Source organism: Meleagris gallopavo, chromosome 26 (genome assembly GCF_000146605.3).
Source record: "Meleagris gallopavo isolate NT-WF06-2002-E0010 breed Aviagen turkey brand Nicholas breeding stock chromosome 26, Turkey_5.1, whole genome shotgun sequence".
NCBI lineage: Eukaryota > Metazoa > Chordata > Aves > Galliformes > Phasianidae > Meleagris > Meleagris gallopavo.
In genome coordinates, this window is record NC_015036.2 from 3,680,056 (window position 1) to 3,698,550 (window position 18,495).

At 48.4% G+C, this 18,495-nt stretch overlaps 1 protein-coding gene across 1 annotated transcript in view; it reads right to left on the reverse strand.

The window, feature by feature from the left end:
* GRIK4 (glutamate ionotropic receptor kainate type subunit 4) overlaps window positions 1–18,495 on the reverse strand; it is a 93,027-nt gene that overhangs the window by 27,963 nt on the left and 46,569 nt on the right. Inside the window, 5 exon segments of the mRNA XM_019623029.2 lie at window positions 967–1,071; window positions 1,734–1,886; window positions 5,497–5,658; window positions 13,472–13,525; window positions 16,021–16,199. Of these exon segments, the coding sequence (XP_019478574.1) occupies window positions 967–1,071; window positions 1,734–1,886; window positions 5,497–5,658; window positions 13,472–13,525; window positions 16,021–16,199 (653 nt within the window).

An 18,495-nucleotide genomic window follows, 5' to 3' on the forward strand; every position in this document is an offset into this window, starting at 1 on the left:
ACCAGGAGAGAGCGTTTCTGGGGCTTGGAAAATCAGCTGCCTCCAAACTCTGAGGTCGGTTACTGGCTGCTGGGAAGGAAAACCCATCACTTCTGTCATCTGAGCTGCATCACAGGGCTGCCAGGGGGAATGCTGCAGCCACTGCTCTCTGTGGAGCTCTTGGAGAAGCATTGCTCCAGAAGAACCCGTGCACTCCATGTGAACTCCCTGCCACATTGAAACACATCAAAAATACAGCAGTCAGAGCGAGGTTTGGAGCATTTGTTTCCCTTGCTCCAGCTGAACGCAGTCTCCTATTAATGTGGATGGGCTTGGATCTGTCACTTTTACTCAGAGCGTGATGGGCTTGGGGAATGATTAAAAGGGCATTGGTGCTATGAGAGATCCCACTGGGGGGAAAAGGCTGTCCTGATCCCATCTCACTCAGAGCCAGCTAAAGGCAGCATCAAAGCCGAGCTGTCACTTGACAGGTAAGAACTGGCAGGCCACGTCCTGCCAACTCGCTGCTGCTGGACCAGAAGAGATTTCTTAAGACTATGATGCTCTGATGGAGTGGGGTGGGATGGTAAGGTACTGCAGCTTTGGTTCTCTGCCAGCATCCAGGAGAAGCGGCGCTCTCAGAAAAAAAGGGCAGCTGTAGAGCTGTCACCACAACAGTAAGACACATGAAGTCTTTTTCTAGGGTTTCCAATGCTTTTTGGGTTTGCCAGTAAAGGCTGTATTCCTTGGACATAATGTCAATGGTTTGCTATAGGTGATACCAAGCTCTGACCCCTGCAACATCCTTAGCCTTAGCTGAAGATACCAATTTTTGCCTATTCCTTGGGAATTCCCACATTTTTTCCCTCTTGAAATCACTTAGTGCATCTCCACAAGCTTCAGAACAAAAGTGACCAGAATGTGACCTTACATCCAGCATGAGCTTCACAGGCACTGCAATGATCCAACTCACACACCCACCCTTACCTGCCGGAAGCCGCTGTGTGTGTGCTGCAGGATTTTCAGGGCATAGTTGGAACGCTGGCCTTTGCTGTTGAATTCGATGTGGCCGGTGAGACCTTCCAATTCTACCTGTCCAAGAGAGAGTGAGTTACACACCTGGCTGCCCTCCCAACAGCAGCATGACACTGATGAGGTGTACTTGTCTTTGGCTAAGGGGTTCACACGTGTGGGTCACAGCAACAGAAGGCTGTGTTGATTCCCTTCTTTGGGGAAAAATACTCATGGAACTTCCTCTTCTAATGATGTTTTGATTGTGCCCAAGCAGACTCACGACACGCACTCCTTCTGCCTGGCCTGGTTCAGTTTGAAGGCTCAGACTGACAAACTCAGGCTGAAATGCAGGGGTCTGCTCCTGTGCTTGGTCACTGCTGGTAACTACACTTCCACATTCAAATAGCTCAGCCCCCTTCATAGAAAGCTCACCTCTGGCACTGAGCTCTCAGCAGTTGTACTGCCTGACCTTATATCAACTCAAGTTCACTCAAAACAGAACTCGAATCACTTAGAAACATTCACATGTTTAAAAAAAAAAAAAGAACTGAACTTCAGTTTTTCTACAGCAAAGCCTGAAAAAATGGGAGTTTCATGTACTTTCAAGGCCAGTGACAAACCAGTCCTCAGATCTCCTCTCCTTTCATTCCCAGTGCTACCTTCAAAGAGGTCGATGCTCTGTGCTGAAAAGCTGTGCCAGCACGAGCAGAACGTGCCCGTTCTCTGCTCCCAGCCCTCACCATGCGCAGGTAGTTCATCAGGCTGGTGCCGTGCTGCCAGATCTGGGCAGAGCCACAGGACAGCGGCTTCACGCCGATCTCCTGGCTGCGGTTCAGCTCCTGCACGGCGCTCACCACGGCGTACACGGCATCAAACAGCAGGGCAGAGGAGAGCTGGGGGAAAAGGAACAAAAAGAAATGAGTCTTCTGGAAGCAAGCGGTGGGGTTTTGGTCCTCTGGGGACAGCTGTTCAATCTCCTGCTCAAGGAGAATGCTGAACCCACAGAAGGTAAGACAACTGAGCAGCATGAGCCACCACTGGGCACCAGGGAACCCCCCCTCCAGCACTGCTGTGAGAAACAGACACATGGGAAATGAGCCTCTGCTAGATCTGCTTCTCTGACTTTTCCCATCGAGATCATCTCCTCCCTCATTGCAGCCTCCACTTTCCTGCTGACTGTTACCTTCTCTGTAATGGCATTGTGAAGCCATATCCAGAACCACAGAGCTCGTCCCCTCTGCTTTTTACCTTTGCTTTGTTTGCCTTTAATCGAATTCCTTTGTCCACCAAACCTCACAAACCGTGTCTTCTGCCCACACGCAACCGTTCCGGTGGTTTTGATCTAGGTAATAATTGGCCATTTGCTCTTCGTGCTCGCTGTTGTGAATAAGATCTCACTTTTAATTACCATCACTTCCTGACTCTGCTGGAATTAAGCCATTGCAGCTCATTGCTATCAAGGCTACATTTTCCTCATGGCTACTTCACAGCGCATCCCTCCCCATTCCAACTCAGCCATGGGTCTGTCTGCAGTCAGGGCTGCTCTGTCCTGCTGGTGACCTAAAGCAGCTCAGCATCCTCTGCTCCTCCCAGAGCTTGGCTCTCTTCCTCCCACTGCCCTGCAGGGATCATCTCTCCCAGTTCCATCAGCCCAATGAAACCTGGACTTCATCACATCGCTAATTTGAACAGAGCAAGCCAGACTTAACCCTGCCTGGTCTTACTCAGAACAGCGGTGGAACCTCATTGACTGCAATGTCTCTTTTGTTAATTGCTTCTTAAAGCAACTGGCAAATCCCTTTCCCTGCCCTTACTTTTTCCCTTCCACACAGGCTCTTCTAACAGGACCTCTCTGACCCATTCTGTCCTTGGCCCTTATTCAGTGCAGCTCTTTACCACACACTTAATAACTGTGGACTGACTCCCATTCCAGCTACAGGATATCATACATGGCTACCAATTACTTTCCTGGATCAGGAACCATATTAATCACAGCTGGCTGATCAAAAATGTTATGACAGCAAACACAACCCCTGTGACTCGAAAATTTTGCCACCTCATACCAAACCAGAACATGGGCCTCACATTTTTAATTGCCTCCTGTTAGACTTTGATTTCCGTTTTCTCTGAGCAGTTAATGATCCCTTATTAGCTGGTGAGCAAGAGACTTGTAGATATTAGCGAAGCATTTGACATTATTGATTGGAATATTTTATTCCTTAACCTCGAACAATTTGCTGAGATTTCAGGTAGACTTCATGCAATTTCAATTTAGGAACTGGGGAGGGGGTTGTGATGCAGAAAATCGAGTCTTTTCCGTAGGGAACAGGAGGCTCTCATCTCCACCCCTGCGTGCCACAGCTCCTTGGTGGATGCACACCTTCCCCCCTCCAGCAGGTTAAACACAGCTAAGTGAAAGGCAGTGCTTTATTTGGTATTTACAGAAATCTCCCACGTAAAGGCCATGCTTAAAAGCAAGCTGTTCTCCAGGGAAACATGAACAGGTTTGGCCAGTCCAGGTTTAGCCAAGCTTTTTTTTGTCCTAAAACATTGTCATTTGTATCTTTGCCCCAAACATAACACAGAATTAAAACCATTAAAATCCTGTGAAATAGACTTTACAATCTGGATTTTATTCAATGACATAAACACTTAATTACAAACATCTGTTTTAGTCTAAATTCTAATTACCTAATCTAGCCATCTGTAATTTGAATGATTTTCTCCGATTTCCTTTCTTTGCAACGTGATTAATGAGAATGGCATTAGAGCAAGCAGCTTCCTCCTCCTCCCTCAGACACTTTCTCAGCTCCATCAAGAAAGCCCTGGGATGCTGCAGCTCACGGGAAACCTCCCTCCTGTCACTTCCAGCTGTTGAGCTTCCTTCTTTTCAATAGGAGATATCTGCTTCCCAGGACACAAGGGGGAAGTTCTGACAGAGGGATGCACTCCAGGAGATGAGACCTGCCAGATTTCCAAATGCAGAGACAACATGCTGCAAAGTAGTAATGGATTTCCCTGGCAGACACAGCAGAAGAAACACATGCCCCATCTGGCCATTCTGCACATCACCTCTGCTCTGTATCTTCACTGGGCAAGGCACTATGCTCACCACCTGAGACATGACCTGATGATGATGGACCCTCGCCCTGAGGGAACCTTCAGATCAGTTCAGAAGGACCACTTTCCAATAATGCTCTAGGCCCTCTGACTCTGATATAATAAGAAAAATTGCTTCCCTTCATGTCTCCACTCCCCCTTTGTGATTTGTGCAGGGTGATGCAGTGTGGCCAAGCCCCTCTGTCCAGCCATGTCCTTCCTGGCTTGGAGGAAGCCCACTGTATTGCTGAATGTGCTTGGGAATGAAAGGCACATCCAGCTGGCTTCATACTGCACTGATGGGTGATTTAGGCTCAGGCTCACAAACTAAACAGCTCCATTCAGCTCTGAAACTCATTCACTCTTCAAAAAACCAAAAGAAACAACAGTGCCGCAATGAGACATACTCTTGCATCCTTCCACCTACAGATTTTGCCAGCCGTTCAAGACAATACAGCCTAAAAGGGAGCAATGAGCTCAGCTATTCCCCCCATCACACCTGCAAAGCTCCTCTTCCTACAGTCTTCTGTTTACTCTATCAGAAGGAAATTTATTTTCATGCCTCAGAACAGACCTGCAGCCATCATACACAGAGCAAGCCTCTCAGCTGTGACCCTGCAGAGCTGCACCAGGGCAGGCAGCCACACACCACAGCAGGGTTGGGATGTGGGAGAGCAGCTGGTCCCAGCCACATGCCCGCCATGGCCTGAGCATCATGTCAAACTGATAGAATGTAGACAGAAAGGGCATCAATCTCTTTATTTTGTCCACTTAGGATCACTTTGTAGTGATAATAAGGAGATTTTCAGCAGCACACAGCTGCAGCAGCTTGTCAAGGGGACTTGGAGTTCATTAAAAAAGCTGCAAATGGTTCCACGGATGGTATTTTCTCCCTCCCTTCCCCCAGCTGCAGCCACAATCCCTGCATCCCAATCTGGCAGTGCTGCTGTGCAAAACCTCCCAGTTGCAAGGAGTCCCTGGGGAGGATTTCAGCACTCATCTCCACACTCATCAAGAAGATGTCAGGGCAGCAACACCACACAGTCTCTTGGCATCTGCCTAAGCCCAGCCTTTCCCATACTGTTTGCATCCGGACTCCCCCTTCCTATTCCACAAGCCATATTCCTAAGGCAAACACACAAGGATAAACCTCACAAGGGAAACATCAAACTGAGGCTGTACCATCTCCTGTACTGACACTGAAATATAATTCAAATTAGGATTGGGTTTTCTTCAAAGCTGTGCAGCCGAGTGCAGGCAAGCTCTCTCCAGCTCCACATCCACCTGGTTCTCAAAGGTCCCTTTTTGTGAAGTTTTCCTTGCCCCCCTCGCTGCCTTACCCCATGGTCCCAACCGATGATGAAGCTTCTGATGAACAGAGGTGGTGAGGAGGATTTTACTTACTGCTGGTCCAGTAAAAGGAGCATGATCGCAGTTCTCCTGCCAGGACTGGTTGAGGCTCTGGACAAACTCTTGGAAAAAAGCATGAGACTGGTTGAAAATGGAAAATCCCAGGATGTTGACTCGATCATCCAACTGACTGTCCAGGCGCTGGAGTGAAAACTCCTAAAGAATCCCCAAACAGATAAAAGGATCAGGAAAGAGAACAGGCACCAAAGATTTCAAAGCTGCATGATACAACTGAAAAGATGGGTCACAAAGCTACGAGAAGTTGCCCTTACCATCTCCCAACTGGGGCTGAAATCCACCCATCAGCCCATAAGGAAAAACCTGGCTGCTGACTGCAACTGGGCTCTGCATGGCCATTCATGAAAACGTCAGCAAAAATGAACTTCCACAATAAGACCCAAATCCTCTGAAACGGGCTCTGGAAACTTCATTTCTGAGCCACAGTCCATGCTAACCACACCAGAGACTTGCTAGCAGGCTTTGCAGGAGTGACTTGTTGCTTTGTAGGTAAGCCAGAGCCAGTTTGCACCCCTGGAGAGGCTCAGGGAACACATCAGCTCTGAGACGACTGCTCCTTGCCATGATTGAGAGCCCCAGACACTGGTTGTCGTCCATCCCAGCCCTGCAAGGATGAATCTCAGGCCACTGGGACCACTGAACTACAAAGACCCGCATCTGGAGTGGTCAAGAACTGTGCTAAGAAAAAGTACAAGCAAAATGGGAGAACTCTACTTGCTGCTCACGTCAATGGAAGTGGTTATACAACAACGTCAGCTTCCTGGAGAAGCGTCCAGCCCTCCCTGTCCTATTAGCAGGAAATAATGGTGCCTTCCTCACTAATTCCTCTTTTGCTAATTGCTAAAATGGAGTGAGAAGGTGGGAGTAATACATTCAGAAACTGCTGGATACCCATTTTCTTCCATCACTAATATGAATGTCTTTTGGCTCCATGGACTCTGAGATCTCAGTGAGTCAAGTCATTTTTTATCTTTCCTGCGTATGTGTGCACGTAGGAACAATGTCTGTAAATCTCTGAAACATGGAGTTACAAGATCATTCCAGCATGGCAAACTCCCACGAGGATGTGATCAGACACAGGATTAAGTGCATTTTGGACACAACCGCATTAACACTAGGTAACATAAAATTGCCTGCAAACTATTGATTCATTTGAATGATTTTATCCTCCTGCCTTTCTGACAGGTTATCCATTTACCCACGGCATCCTGTCATCCGGTGCAGGGAGGGCAGATGGCTAATGAGGAGCAGGGCCTCAGGAGCTCCTGGATGTGCAGAGCCCTTGCAAACAGCAGCTCTCAGCCAGGGCTGGGAGGAAATGGTGCAAGGGGCAAAGCTGAATGCCCTGCACAGGGGGAGGAACATGCAATGCTGTGTGCCAAGAGTCCCAGATCTGGGCTGCTTCTATTACTGACATCAGCTTTTTGTCATCTCACATTGGTGGTGGATGCTCGCTGCGAGCTTCTGTCTCTTCTTGCAGCCACCATATCTGCTATCTTCCAGGCGAACCTCCTGCTGCAGAAAGCCCCATCTCAGCTGCAGCCATGCTCATAAAGCACCCACCCCCAACACATGGGGCCCACAGCAGCTGGGTGAGCCCCTTCCCTGCGCCGTTTACACTCCAACCCTCTTCCTTAAGTCTTTCCCACTGAATGTGAACAAGAGCGTTTCAGCGACTCCAGGTCAGAAACAAGCAGTGAAGCACACACAAACCTTCCTTGAGTCACATGCTTCCTCTGCAACGGGATGAGATAGATTTGGCAAAGGGGTCAGGCTGCCAGAGCTGCATCTGTCCTCGGCTGCTTTCTCCCTTCCCACACGGTCATTGACCACACTTGACATTTCCAAACCCGTGTTTGCAAACATGAACTCATTTGCTATTCAGGGCCTGCACTTCTCAGCAGGTTCCCAGGGCTTAGCACCCCATCCGCCAGAAAAAGCGATGGAAATCCTGCTCGTGGCAGCGATTTCAGATGCCTCCCCTACCACATATTTGCATGCAAGTATCAGCATATTCACCTTTTCAACAATCACACCCAGGTAGAAAAATACTGTTCATATTTTAGCAATGAGGCTCAGACAGGCTCTGCAGAGGGCACGTGGGGATTCGGTGTCAGATTCAAGAAGTGCTCACTGAGGGAGACTCAGCGAGACACACTGAGGCTGATTTTTACCTAAGCTAGGAGGAATTTTCCACGTTTCAGTTTTTGAGTGCTTACTCTGCCTTATCTGCAGTGCTGGCCGAGACTTTTGCAGGACTGAGGATTGCTTTCCAGTGCAGTAAGAGCAAGGAGCCATTAGCAAAATAACTCCTAGCTGCCAGCAGACTCTATTTCTTGGGGGACCTCAACCTTATGCCACCAGTGCAACCCGAGGCACAAAGAAGATCACAAACACTCCTGCCAGGCCTAATTTCAGGTGCACAAATCCCGGCTGCCTGAATTCTTCCCCCTCTTCGGTTCTGTTTTTCAGAGCACCCACCAAAAAGTCAATATCCTGTTTCATGAGATCTTAGAAAAACAGGGCCCTCAAGGTCTGCAGCCAAAATTAATGAACTTTTACAGAAGAAAAGTCCCCAGGCTTTGCTCACATCACAGCAAAGCCTGCAGCAGCACCAGGCAATTATAGTGTAGATTTTCTGACTTCTACTACTGGGCTGCAGCCACTAAATATGTGCTTTTAAATAACAACACTTAGCGATTCTATGGCACTCTATATTTTCAAAGAGCTAGGCACACATTAGCTAATTGAATACAAAGGGGTTCCCTGGGAGACGGCACTGGAGGAGTTATTAGGGGATGAAGTCACTCTTGGGTTTGTGCTTCATGCGGCACTCGACCTGCCTTCTCACTTTACAGCAGCAGACACAACCTCAGAGGTGACCCGAGCATTTAGCTCATTGGGGGAACCTGCCTAATAAAAGCCACATGGCCAGGCTCAGTAATTCATAGCTTTGAAGCCACCAGCTTGGAGATTCTGGCGTCATAGCGGTGAGTTACGACTGGGAGATTTACAGGCAATCATCTCTGTTCCATTAGTAACATAAACCCATCGCTCGGGGTCTGCCTGGTGCCCTGTGACACCAACAGCGAAGCACCAGGGCACCCACTGGGAGGGATTACACCCACTGGACAGAGGAGGAAACTGAGGCACTGAGCAGAACAAGGCAATTAGAAACATGGCTGCAAGGCTCAGCCTAGAAGAGACTGCAAGGGCTCGGTTGGCTTTCTGCTGATGAACTGCCTCCTGCAGATGCTCTCTGATGCTGCCATTGCCATTGCTCAGCACCTGCACTGAGCTCAGCTCCAACCTCAGCCAAGGATCCGGCCCCCTGGCAAAGGCTGATTTACACTAGGGGCTCCAGAACAGGCTGTGCTGTTCTTCCACTAATTTTATATGGGATAGGAAGGAAAATCTTGGGCCAGAACTTCCATTTCTCTATTATTAAGACCTCACGTTGGAAAACTTCCATTGCAGGAGTATTTGCTGCTCAGAAAAGCTGTCACCCTCCAAGCATAGCTCACAGCTCCCATGCTGGCACTCAGCATCCCGTTGCCCTCAGGGCTGTGTAACTGAATGTGCTAATCATCCCTAAGCTCCTCCAGGGAGACACTTATTTATTCACTCAAGTGGACAATATTATGTTAAGCGTTTTATGGCTTTCTCGAAAGGCGCAATTTATTTATAAACTATTGACAGAGTCAATAAGTTTATAATGGGCCACGTGTTAAAATCAATTTCTCTGGAAGGAATAAACCTTAGCACAACAACAAATTGCAGCCTTCTGAGCGGGCAAGTGGGTGTGGAAGACTGACCCAATGCACCATGTCATTTGGCCATGCATGCAGTTAGAGAGCAGCTGTGATCTCAGTGAACTTGGGGACAGTTTAGGCAAACTGCCCATACATAACCTGGTTGCTCTTACAACGTTGACACATCACAAAAGCATCAGAGCGTGCCATATGCCACTCAGGATGGGCATTCTATCTCCTCATGCAAGGAGAGGTGTTAGATTTTTGGAGGCTGCTCTTCAAAAGAGAGCACTTTAGGAAAATACATTGCATAAATACAATTTACTTCAACTTCTCTGCAGGGAGACTGGGGATCGAGGAGTGGCAAAGGCTCAAAGAGAAAAGAAGTCCAGTACTGCACTGGAACCTGAGGACAGTGTACAGAGAACAGGGGGGCAGAGAGTCTGAGGCAAAGAGGATGAGACAGCGTGAGGGCAGAGGAACAAGAGAGCTTTGCTCTCACAGCAGAGGGCCTGGGCTGTACCTGAGAGCATGATTTACTCAACAACTGGCAATCAAACACAAGCTGGACTTCCTGCAGGACTTGGAACAATACATAAAGCAGACTCCAGACAGGTAAGGTAGCACAAGCAGCAAAACACAGCCAGGCACAAATCACTGTTTTGCCTAAATCTTTTTCTCATGCTAATGAAAATAAGGAGAAATTGCTTTGGCATCCTTGCACAAACCCGATTTGTCTGCCCTCCTACCGCATGCTGCAGGAAACACGAACCATAAATCCAGGGAATGGCCGGGGCTCTGCAAAAAGGTTTTCATCAGTTACTGGGAATCAGGAAGGTCTGCAAGGTAAAATTTGTCAAAGCCTAACAAGAAAGTCCGCATCCTTCGCTTGCATTAGGGCACAGGGGAGAGCAAGGGATGCTTGGCGACCTCATGCAGCAGCAGAGCACAGTGATGGAGCTCAGAGCTGTACGACTGCCTGCATGCCCATCCTGTTCTGATGGGCACCCAGAGTGACAACACGGCCTTGGAAAACTCATCCTATACGAAAGACCAACCTCTTTATAAATCACCAACAAAGAAGGAAAATCAGGAAACAAATAAACAAAGCAAAGCTGATTTATCTGGTCTCTGGAAATTGAATACGGCGGCTGTTTTATCAGCAACACCTCCGCACAATATTGTCAGAGAACAAACCTATACCCAGTGAATAGACTGACTCAAGGCACTAGTAAAACTCCTTTACACCTCCCTTCTTACAGTCATAATTTTAATTGTTTTGATTATTTCCATCTAATCTCCTTGATAAAATGTTTTGAAGTTTAAACCCAGTCTGAAGTCTATATATTAGATAAAAAAGAAAAAGACAAAAACAACAACAAGCTAACCAGAATTAACGAGCTACAAGAATTAATTGTACCACAGGGTTTTGGAGGCATCCAGCATCCCTTCTGCTAGGAACTGCTGATCTCAAGGATTTCCAGCACTAGGAGAAACTATTTATATTTCTTCCAATTCACAACAGCCTGCTTGCAAAGCTCTCCTTACACAGTGGCCTTATTAGTAGGATTATAATAAACCGAATTTGTTGATGGAGCTCCAAGTTCCACCCCTCCCCTCCCAAACACCACCTAGCTTGAGTCGAGCTGACTTTCTGCAAGGGGGATGCAGACATAAGGAGCACCTGGCATGGGAGTGGTGGACCAGGGAAGGAAGCTCTGCAGACCTGCTCCATTCTACCACTTTCATTAGAACTCCAGGAAAATTTGTGGAGCTTCTGTTGCTGACACAAAGGGTCCCCTGAGCTGGCTGAAGGAGGCTGATAATGAATTTGCACGCAGTAAATTAGCCTGTGGATATTTTTACATCATTCTGCTCTCCTCGGCTCCAATGGAAACACATTGGGGGCCAAGGGCTTCCTCCTCGTTTCCTCCCACAGCCTCCTGCCAAAGACTGGCATCTGCTCGTGCATGCAGCTCTGCCTCCTGCTGAGCCTGCTGGGGACGCCCACAGCACCCCAGGACCCCCAGTCCTGCCCCACAGAATGGCACTTGGGGGGAAGCAGCCGCATGCCTCCGCCTCGTGCCCTGCTGCAACACGGACCTCGCTGTCAGCTGGGATATGCTCATTAAATAAAATTAATACCAGAAGACAGAAACAGAATTCCCTTCCAGTGCTGCAGGGCAGGTGTTTAATTTGGCATTTTAGCCTTTTTTCTATTCTTTTTCTGGCTTGACATATTTTTCCATTTCCAAGTAACGTCATGCTGTACAGACTGTCTATTCCCCCTCTGATGGGCTCTCCCTCCGTTTAAAGCCATCTTCTTGCTTGCTCCCCTTCACAGCAACTCGCTCTGATTTTATCTTTTCTATTAGGCAGTGATTGTAAAACCTCAGAGGGTTCATTAGGAGCCTGATAATCCCTCCAGATTTATTAGTCTAAATTGCTCACTCTCATCTTTCATCCCCATTTAAATATTACTAATTTTCGTTAAACATCTCGCCCATCTGCCCAGGTTTTGCCCGATGTCACCTTTCTTCTTCAGCAGATCTGCCAAAAATCCAGTTAGCTCTGCTCAGAGCTCATCTCTTGGACAAAGTGGTAAAATAAACCATGCTAAACAGAATAATATCCTGTGAGAGCAAATGACAACTGAATTCATTTCAGTCTCACCTGCCTCATACCCTCATTGCACTAGATGAATGGGTTTCAACGGCACATGCCACCTCTTGACCTCAAGAAAATGCTTAATAACACTCATGCTCAAAACTGGGGTGGTCATGAGCTTAATTAAGCAGCGGGGAGCTTAATTTCTATAGCTGCTTCCATTGTCCAAGCATCATCTATGAACACAGACTCCACTGTGCTGGTGATGTACAAATGGAAATCCCTCATTATGTGTACTACAACAGCCCTGACAAGCTCAAATTACGGATTGGGGCCCCACTGTGACTGAGACTACCCAAAATTTGTTGTACTTTCCAGCACCACTACGTGCCTCAAACATGGAGCGTGTGCCAGGCAGGTGTTTAGTGGGATGGAGACTCCGTCCCTCACCAGCTCCATCCCTCCAGGTCCATCCCTGCCTGCCCAGTGCTGGCTACAGGTGTGAGGATAAATAGGAGCAGTGCAGTTCTTTCATGTTGGACTGATATTGAGCGAGGCTACGACCTATGGATTAAGTGCTGGGCAGCAGCCAGAACGCTATTAGTTCTGCTAGGCACTTGTGGATTTTTCCTTCTTTTGTATTTTTCTCTCTTCTGACACCTCTCCCTATCCCTTCTCCACTCTCCATCCCAATTGCTCCCCAGGCTTTCAGCCCCTGCATTTCTCGCCTTCCCCCTCCCACACGTTTGGCTCCATCCGCTGCCGTCTGTCTCCCACCCAAACACAAAGCGTGATTCAGCTCTCGGCTTTCCTGGCACACACACACCCTGGCATAAATATTAATAGAAATTAGAGAGTATGACTATCATTGCGAGTTGGAAGGCACCTCCACTGAATCGCCCAGCCCGTCCTGTGTGCCCAGGATCCCACCAGTCCCCAGTAAGGGCCGTTCTCCCTCTGGGCTGAGCTCTCCCCTCACTGCTTGGCAGCCCGTTCAAGCCTGCTGCAGCAAGAGAAGTTTCTCCGGTGTTTATTTTGGGTTTCCCCCTGCTGCTGCCTAAGCCCATTACTCCTTGTTTAGCACAGCACTCAGGGATTTAGCCACACGATCCCCACATTAACGTTATTAGTGGCTATAAAGCCAAATCACCAGGGGCTGTGCTGAAGGCATGCCCACTCTGCTTCTCCACATTTATGGCTCCATCCCTCCTCCGCCTTGCTGCCCGCCCTTCTCCCCATGCATCGAGCAGCCTCTGGCACTGATACCTCCCCCTGAAAACCTCATTAGGAGGCATCCATCTACTTCTTTCCAAGGACCCCAACTCCCATAACATGGGCTCCAACACCAACCACATCTCCAGACTCTGTTTCACAGGATGGAGTGGGGCTGCTGTGCACCAGATAGCTCTCACCTCCTGGAAGCCACAGCAAGCCTTGCCTTCCTTGATGCTGGAGATTGCAGGAGGACTGCAGGGTGACTGCAGAGGCATTGCAGGTAACCCCTCCACCCCATACTCAGGCAGCTTTTCCCCAAATTCTCATTAACATGACTCAACACACACAGCCAAGAAAAGCCAAGAAAAATGTCTTACCAGATTAGTGAAGATATATGTGTAATAGGCAGATGCCATTCCCAGCTCGGCTGCCTGTGAAGGAGAGGAAAGAAGATTAGACCTGAGCCTGGCAATCTGCAATCTCAGCCCCAGTAGGGCAGACAGGGCCAGATTTGCTTTCCCACCCTCACTACCACTGTTGGGAAGGCTGGAACACAACAGCACAACCTGATCCATGGGATTAGAGTCCAGCAGGTCCCAGCCTATCTGGAGGTTCCTGGTTTTATTGCAGGTTTTGAGAGGAGAGAGATTAGATGGGGTTTATTTCATTGTTAATTGATGCTACTTCTCTCCTCTTCAAGGATCAACATAATGAGGAAAACTTTTGAACATGATTTTTGAACATAATGAGGGAAAGCAGCAGCTGAGAGGGCTCAGTGCTTATCTCCTTTTGCTACAAGCACCGGGATGCAGTGAGCAAGACAGTGAAAGCTCTTGTGGAATTACAGAAAAAGGACAGTCAGTCGTCTCAGTGGTGGCTCCCCCACAGGCATCAGCCAGATTTGGACTCCAGTCCTGAGAATTAACTAACATGGATGAAACCTAGCAAGTCTGACAGTTCTCTAGAGTTTAACCAGGGTTGTGATGGCCACAAAAATAGAAAAGAAGAGGGTAAAAGTGTATGGGGATGCAGGGAGAAAGATTTTTCTGTGGGATGATCTCTTCTAGAGACCACAGACCAAATTACTGAAGTTATTTTCCAAAATTCAAAATTCTTTCTAGACCAGTATTTGGTTGGTGGAACAGATGCTCAGCATTAATCTGCAAATCCTTCTGAAAGCCTGTGTTTCACTGCCAAGCACAGCTGGTCTCAATTCTGCTCCGGGACCTTGGCAAGGCGGTTTTCCGATCATCCCAACCACCTGGAGGCACTGGAGGCAGCGAGGGACCAATGGTGGCTTTGGCTACACGCTGTCCCCCTGTCCCTTGTGCAGGTGCCAAAATGGAATCAGCAAAGCCATTTGGCCAAAAGAGCACCGTGACTCCACAGCAGGCTTTCAAACAGCTTCCCAGACCACTGCCTCATCTCTGAACCCCCACACAACAAAACGTGGCACTCGTGTCCCTCCCTTCTCCCTTCCTGGGGATAGCGATAATGTCAGCTCTCACCCTGACCTACTTTGAAGTCAGAGCCTTCGATTTCAAGGGCAGAAAATCAAAGCAAGCAACAAAGCATCTCCTGCAAGCACTGCTCCCATCACTCACAGCCGCTCGGTGTGTCTGCTGCCAGGTGGGCAGTGGGACAGGTTGGTAATAGAGGAAGCAACCATGTGTCTCCACACCATATGCAGAGGGTGAGACACGAGAAATGGCCATTTCTCTCGTTGTCCAAAAGGTCTGACATAGTACTCTCAAACTGATGACATGTTTCTCCTGCTTTTGGCGACCTTTGGGCAGGATGCACCGATTCACCGTGACCTCATCCCCATAAAGAAAACATTTTTCAGCTTCCCCAGATGCAAGAGGCAGCTGCATCAGAAGCTCATTATTTATTACCTCCCACTCCTACAATCCTCTGGCCAGGAAGACTACATTACATTTTACTGAAGTGCTGAAAAATCACGGCAATCTCTGACATCTCTATCAGTGGAAGGAGAATACTCAAGCACGGAGGAACTGCAGGTCTGCAGGAAGTCACTATAGCAACAGGCAGGGGACAGCCTGCAGCTGCCAAGCTGCATGCTCCTAGTGACAGGGGGACTTAGAAAAACCCCAAAGGCATGGAAGAAGAAAACAGCTCTCAAAAAAAGTCAGGAAGGGAGCCCAAAAAGTACCCCAAACCACCTATTTAGAAATGCAAAATTGCAAGCAGAAGAAAAAACCTTCCAGAGGGGGAAAAATAACAAAAATAGCTCTAGCAGTTTCTGCTGGCTGTCATCAGGGATAAATCTGAAATGGTGATGAAACTCCCCAATAACATAGCCAGGACTTCATGTATAATGCTGCAACAGCAGCCAAGGGGAGACCCCACTGCCTAGTTCCTGCTCTGATTCAAAGTACTCCTTGTTCCTTCCAGGACGTGGGAAACTACACCCAACTTCAGGCTCCATCTGGAGCCACTGCTCAGTTCTGAAGTAGGCTATCAAAACAAATGCTAAAAACTGCAGCGAGAGACCATTTAAAAATAAACACGATTAAAATAAAATCTCGGTTAATAAGACAATAAAAATGGAAGTGAAAAGTTAGGAATGTACTAGGAAAAAAAATAAATTTTTGCACCAATTGAATCATTTCAAAGAGATCAGCAGCCCCCCAAAGCAATATGATGGTACCAGAAGCCATAGGCATGCACCACCAATCACATCAGCTCAGAGCAATTAAACCTTTGCTTCTGTAGGTACTGTCCTGAAAAGAACAAGCAAATTATCTTCCCTAGAAACTCCACCAGTGGCAATTCCCCTCTCAGCAGAAAGCATTTCCAGTGAATTGTTGTGCTCCATTATCACACAAGACCTGCATGTGCATGTTCATGCACTCTTCACACTGTACGTTGCCCAATGGAAGCAGCAGCATTTGCAGGCACCCACCTTCTGCAGGATGGTGTGGGACATTGAGGCGTTGGCATGGACAATGATGGTGGCTGTTTTGTCATCTCTGATCTCTTTGAGGAGAGGCGTAGGGTCCCGGCTGTCATCCAGCATCCGGACTGAGAGCGTGTCCTTAGAAATGAGGAACTGCCGAAGCAACTTCTCTAGGTTTAAAAGGCCTTCATATCACAGGGAGAGGAAAAAAAATAAAAAACAGACACCTTGACGTTTTACACCTGGTTCAAGAAGCACCTCTCCGGGCCCTGCAGACAGCTCTGGAAAGGCTGCAGGTTGGCCCTGGGAGCACTGCAGGATGAGATCAGGCCTCCCCAGGCCAACTTGGGCCTTCTAGAGACCTACTTGGGCCTCCCTAGCCCTCCCCATGCTTAACCAGGCCTCCTAAGGCCTACTTGGCTCAACCCAGGCTTAACCAGGCCTCCTAAGGCCTACTTGGCTCAACCCATGCTTAACCAGGCCTCCTAAGGCCTACTTGGCTCAACCCAGGCTTAACCAGGCCAACTAAGGCCAACTAAGGCCTACTAAGGCCTACTTGGCTCAACCCAGGCCACAGCCTTGCCCCCCTCCCCCACTGCTGGTTGAGGCTTCTCCCAGTCAGGGCTCCTTCCAGGCTCTTTTGATATCTAACAAGACCACCTGCTGCGGCTTTTCTTATTAAAGAAAGACTATTTGATAGATTCTTTCTCTTCTAGGTAGCTGCTGGTTTTCCTCAGGAAATAACCTCCTCTGTCAACTTTGATTGACCAGAGACCACGAGATTTAATCATTAGCAAAACACAGGCAGCACACATGGTCATACAGTGCAAAAGAAGGAGCGCAGCTGGGGTGAAGGAGGCTGGAAAAGCAGGGCTGGGAGCAGAACCCGGGCCTGGCTGATGTGGGGTCAGAACCAGACTGGGCCTATAGTGCCACATGGGATGGAGACTGGAGAAAACATACAGAGCGATGTGATTAGCACAAGTCCTGCTTCCAGGGACTGCCTCACAAAGGGAACAAAGCAGTGTTAAAAGGTAAAGATCTGAGATGAGCAGCCTCCCCTTCACAGCGAGAGGCTGCCAGCAAGCTGTGCATTGAACTCCTCACAATGCATTTGCCTCTTGCATTTTATCCAACTCCGGTAGGAACTCAGCAACTGCACAACAGCAGCAGCCCAGACCTCACCTGAGTACTGCTCAGCATGCTGGTTTCAAGTGATCAGTGAATTTGATTCTTTGATTCGCTTTTCATCTCACTCCACACCTGCAAGGATCAGCCAGGTTGCTATGAATAGTAGTCTATTGGACACTTTGCTTGCAGCTTGTCCCAGCAAGACATGCTGCCGCAGAAGTCAGGAACTGGGCAGACCCAGGTCCCGGGGGCTGCTGTGTGACACCGACTAACAAATCTGCCTTTGCACCACAGGCCTGTCTGTTCACCAGCTCTGCTCGTGGGGTTTGTGCTGCTGTAATACTTCACTCTCATGGACAGTTCCTATTTCTGCCCTCTGGTAGTCTGACCTTACAGAGCTGCTCTTATGATGACCACCCACACCAGTAATGGTTGCCTTTTCAGGTCAAGGATTCTGTAGAATCCCACAGACCTTCCAGGCTGGGAGCTCAGAGCAATTCACACACAAGCGTATTATTCCACACCACAGAGAAACTGAGTCGCATAATCTTATTCTAGTCACCACTGTGTTCCACTTATACTGGCCTAACTCCATTGACTTTGAGGTCATATTTTCCTTCCACCGGAAGAAATGACAATCAGCCCACAGAAGAAGGATGCGACTTCTTCCAGTGACAGCACGAGCATGACGGGATAGGACCCAGGAGTCCCATCACACAGCCCAGCCCTGTACTTAAACCAAAACAGCTACGACTTTCCCTCCTGGGATCTAAATAATAACATCCTTCAAAACAAGACTTCCTCACTGATGAGCAGACAGCTCATATGCTCCCCTTATTAGCCTCCAGGGAACCTTCTGAAAGCCCTGAGTGCCTCCACTTAGTCGTCTAAAGCACTGTGCTTAGGAGCAGTGCTTGCCTTAAGGGAAAACGAGGGCTTGTGCTCCTACACAAAGCTGAATCATGCCCTTCTTGCACTCTGTAACAGTCAGAGCATGGTGTGCCTCAGTCCTAGCTAAATGTAATGTAAGAGACTATTTGCATTATTTTAATTGCATAATTTTGGGTCAGGTCCACTACAAGGGTAGATCTGAGCATGTCCACTGAAGGCAATTTAATGACTTACAAACACTCAGGATGTCGTTTCCCCAGGGTGCATAAAGCACAAGGAAAAGGCAAACACTATGTTATTCCTTCCGACTCTGTGTGGAAGTCTGCCACAGCAGTGGGTCACTGGCACAGCTGTGGGGGTGAGGTTTGCCCAAGCCTGTTCAGGAAGGATGCTGCCTTTCCTACAAGCTTAGCCCCCCACCAGACACTGCAGAGCTCTCGCCTGGGTCCCAAAGCTCCC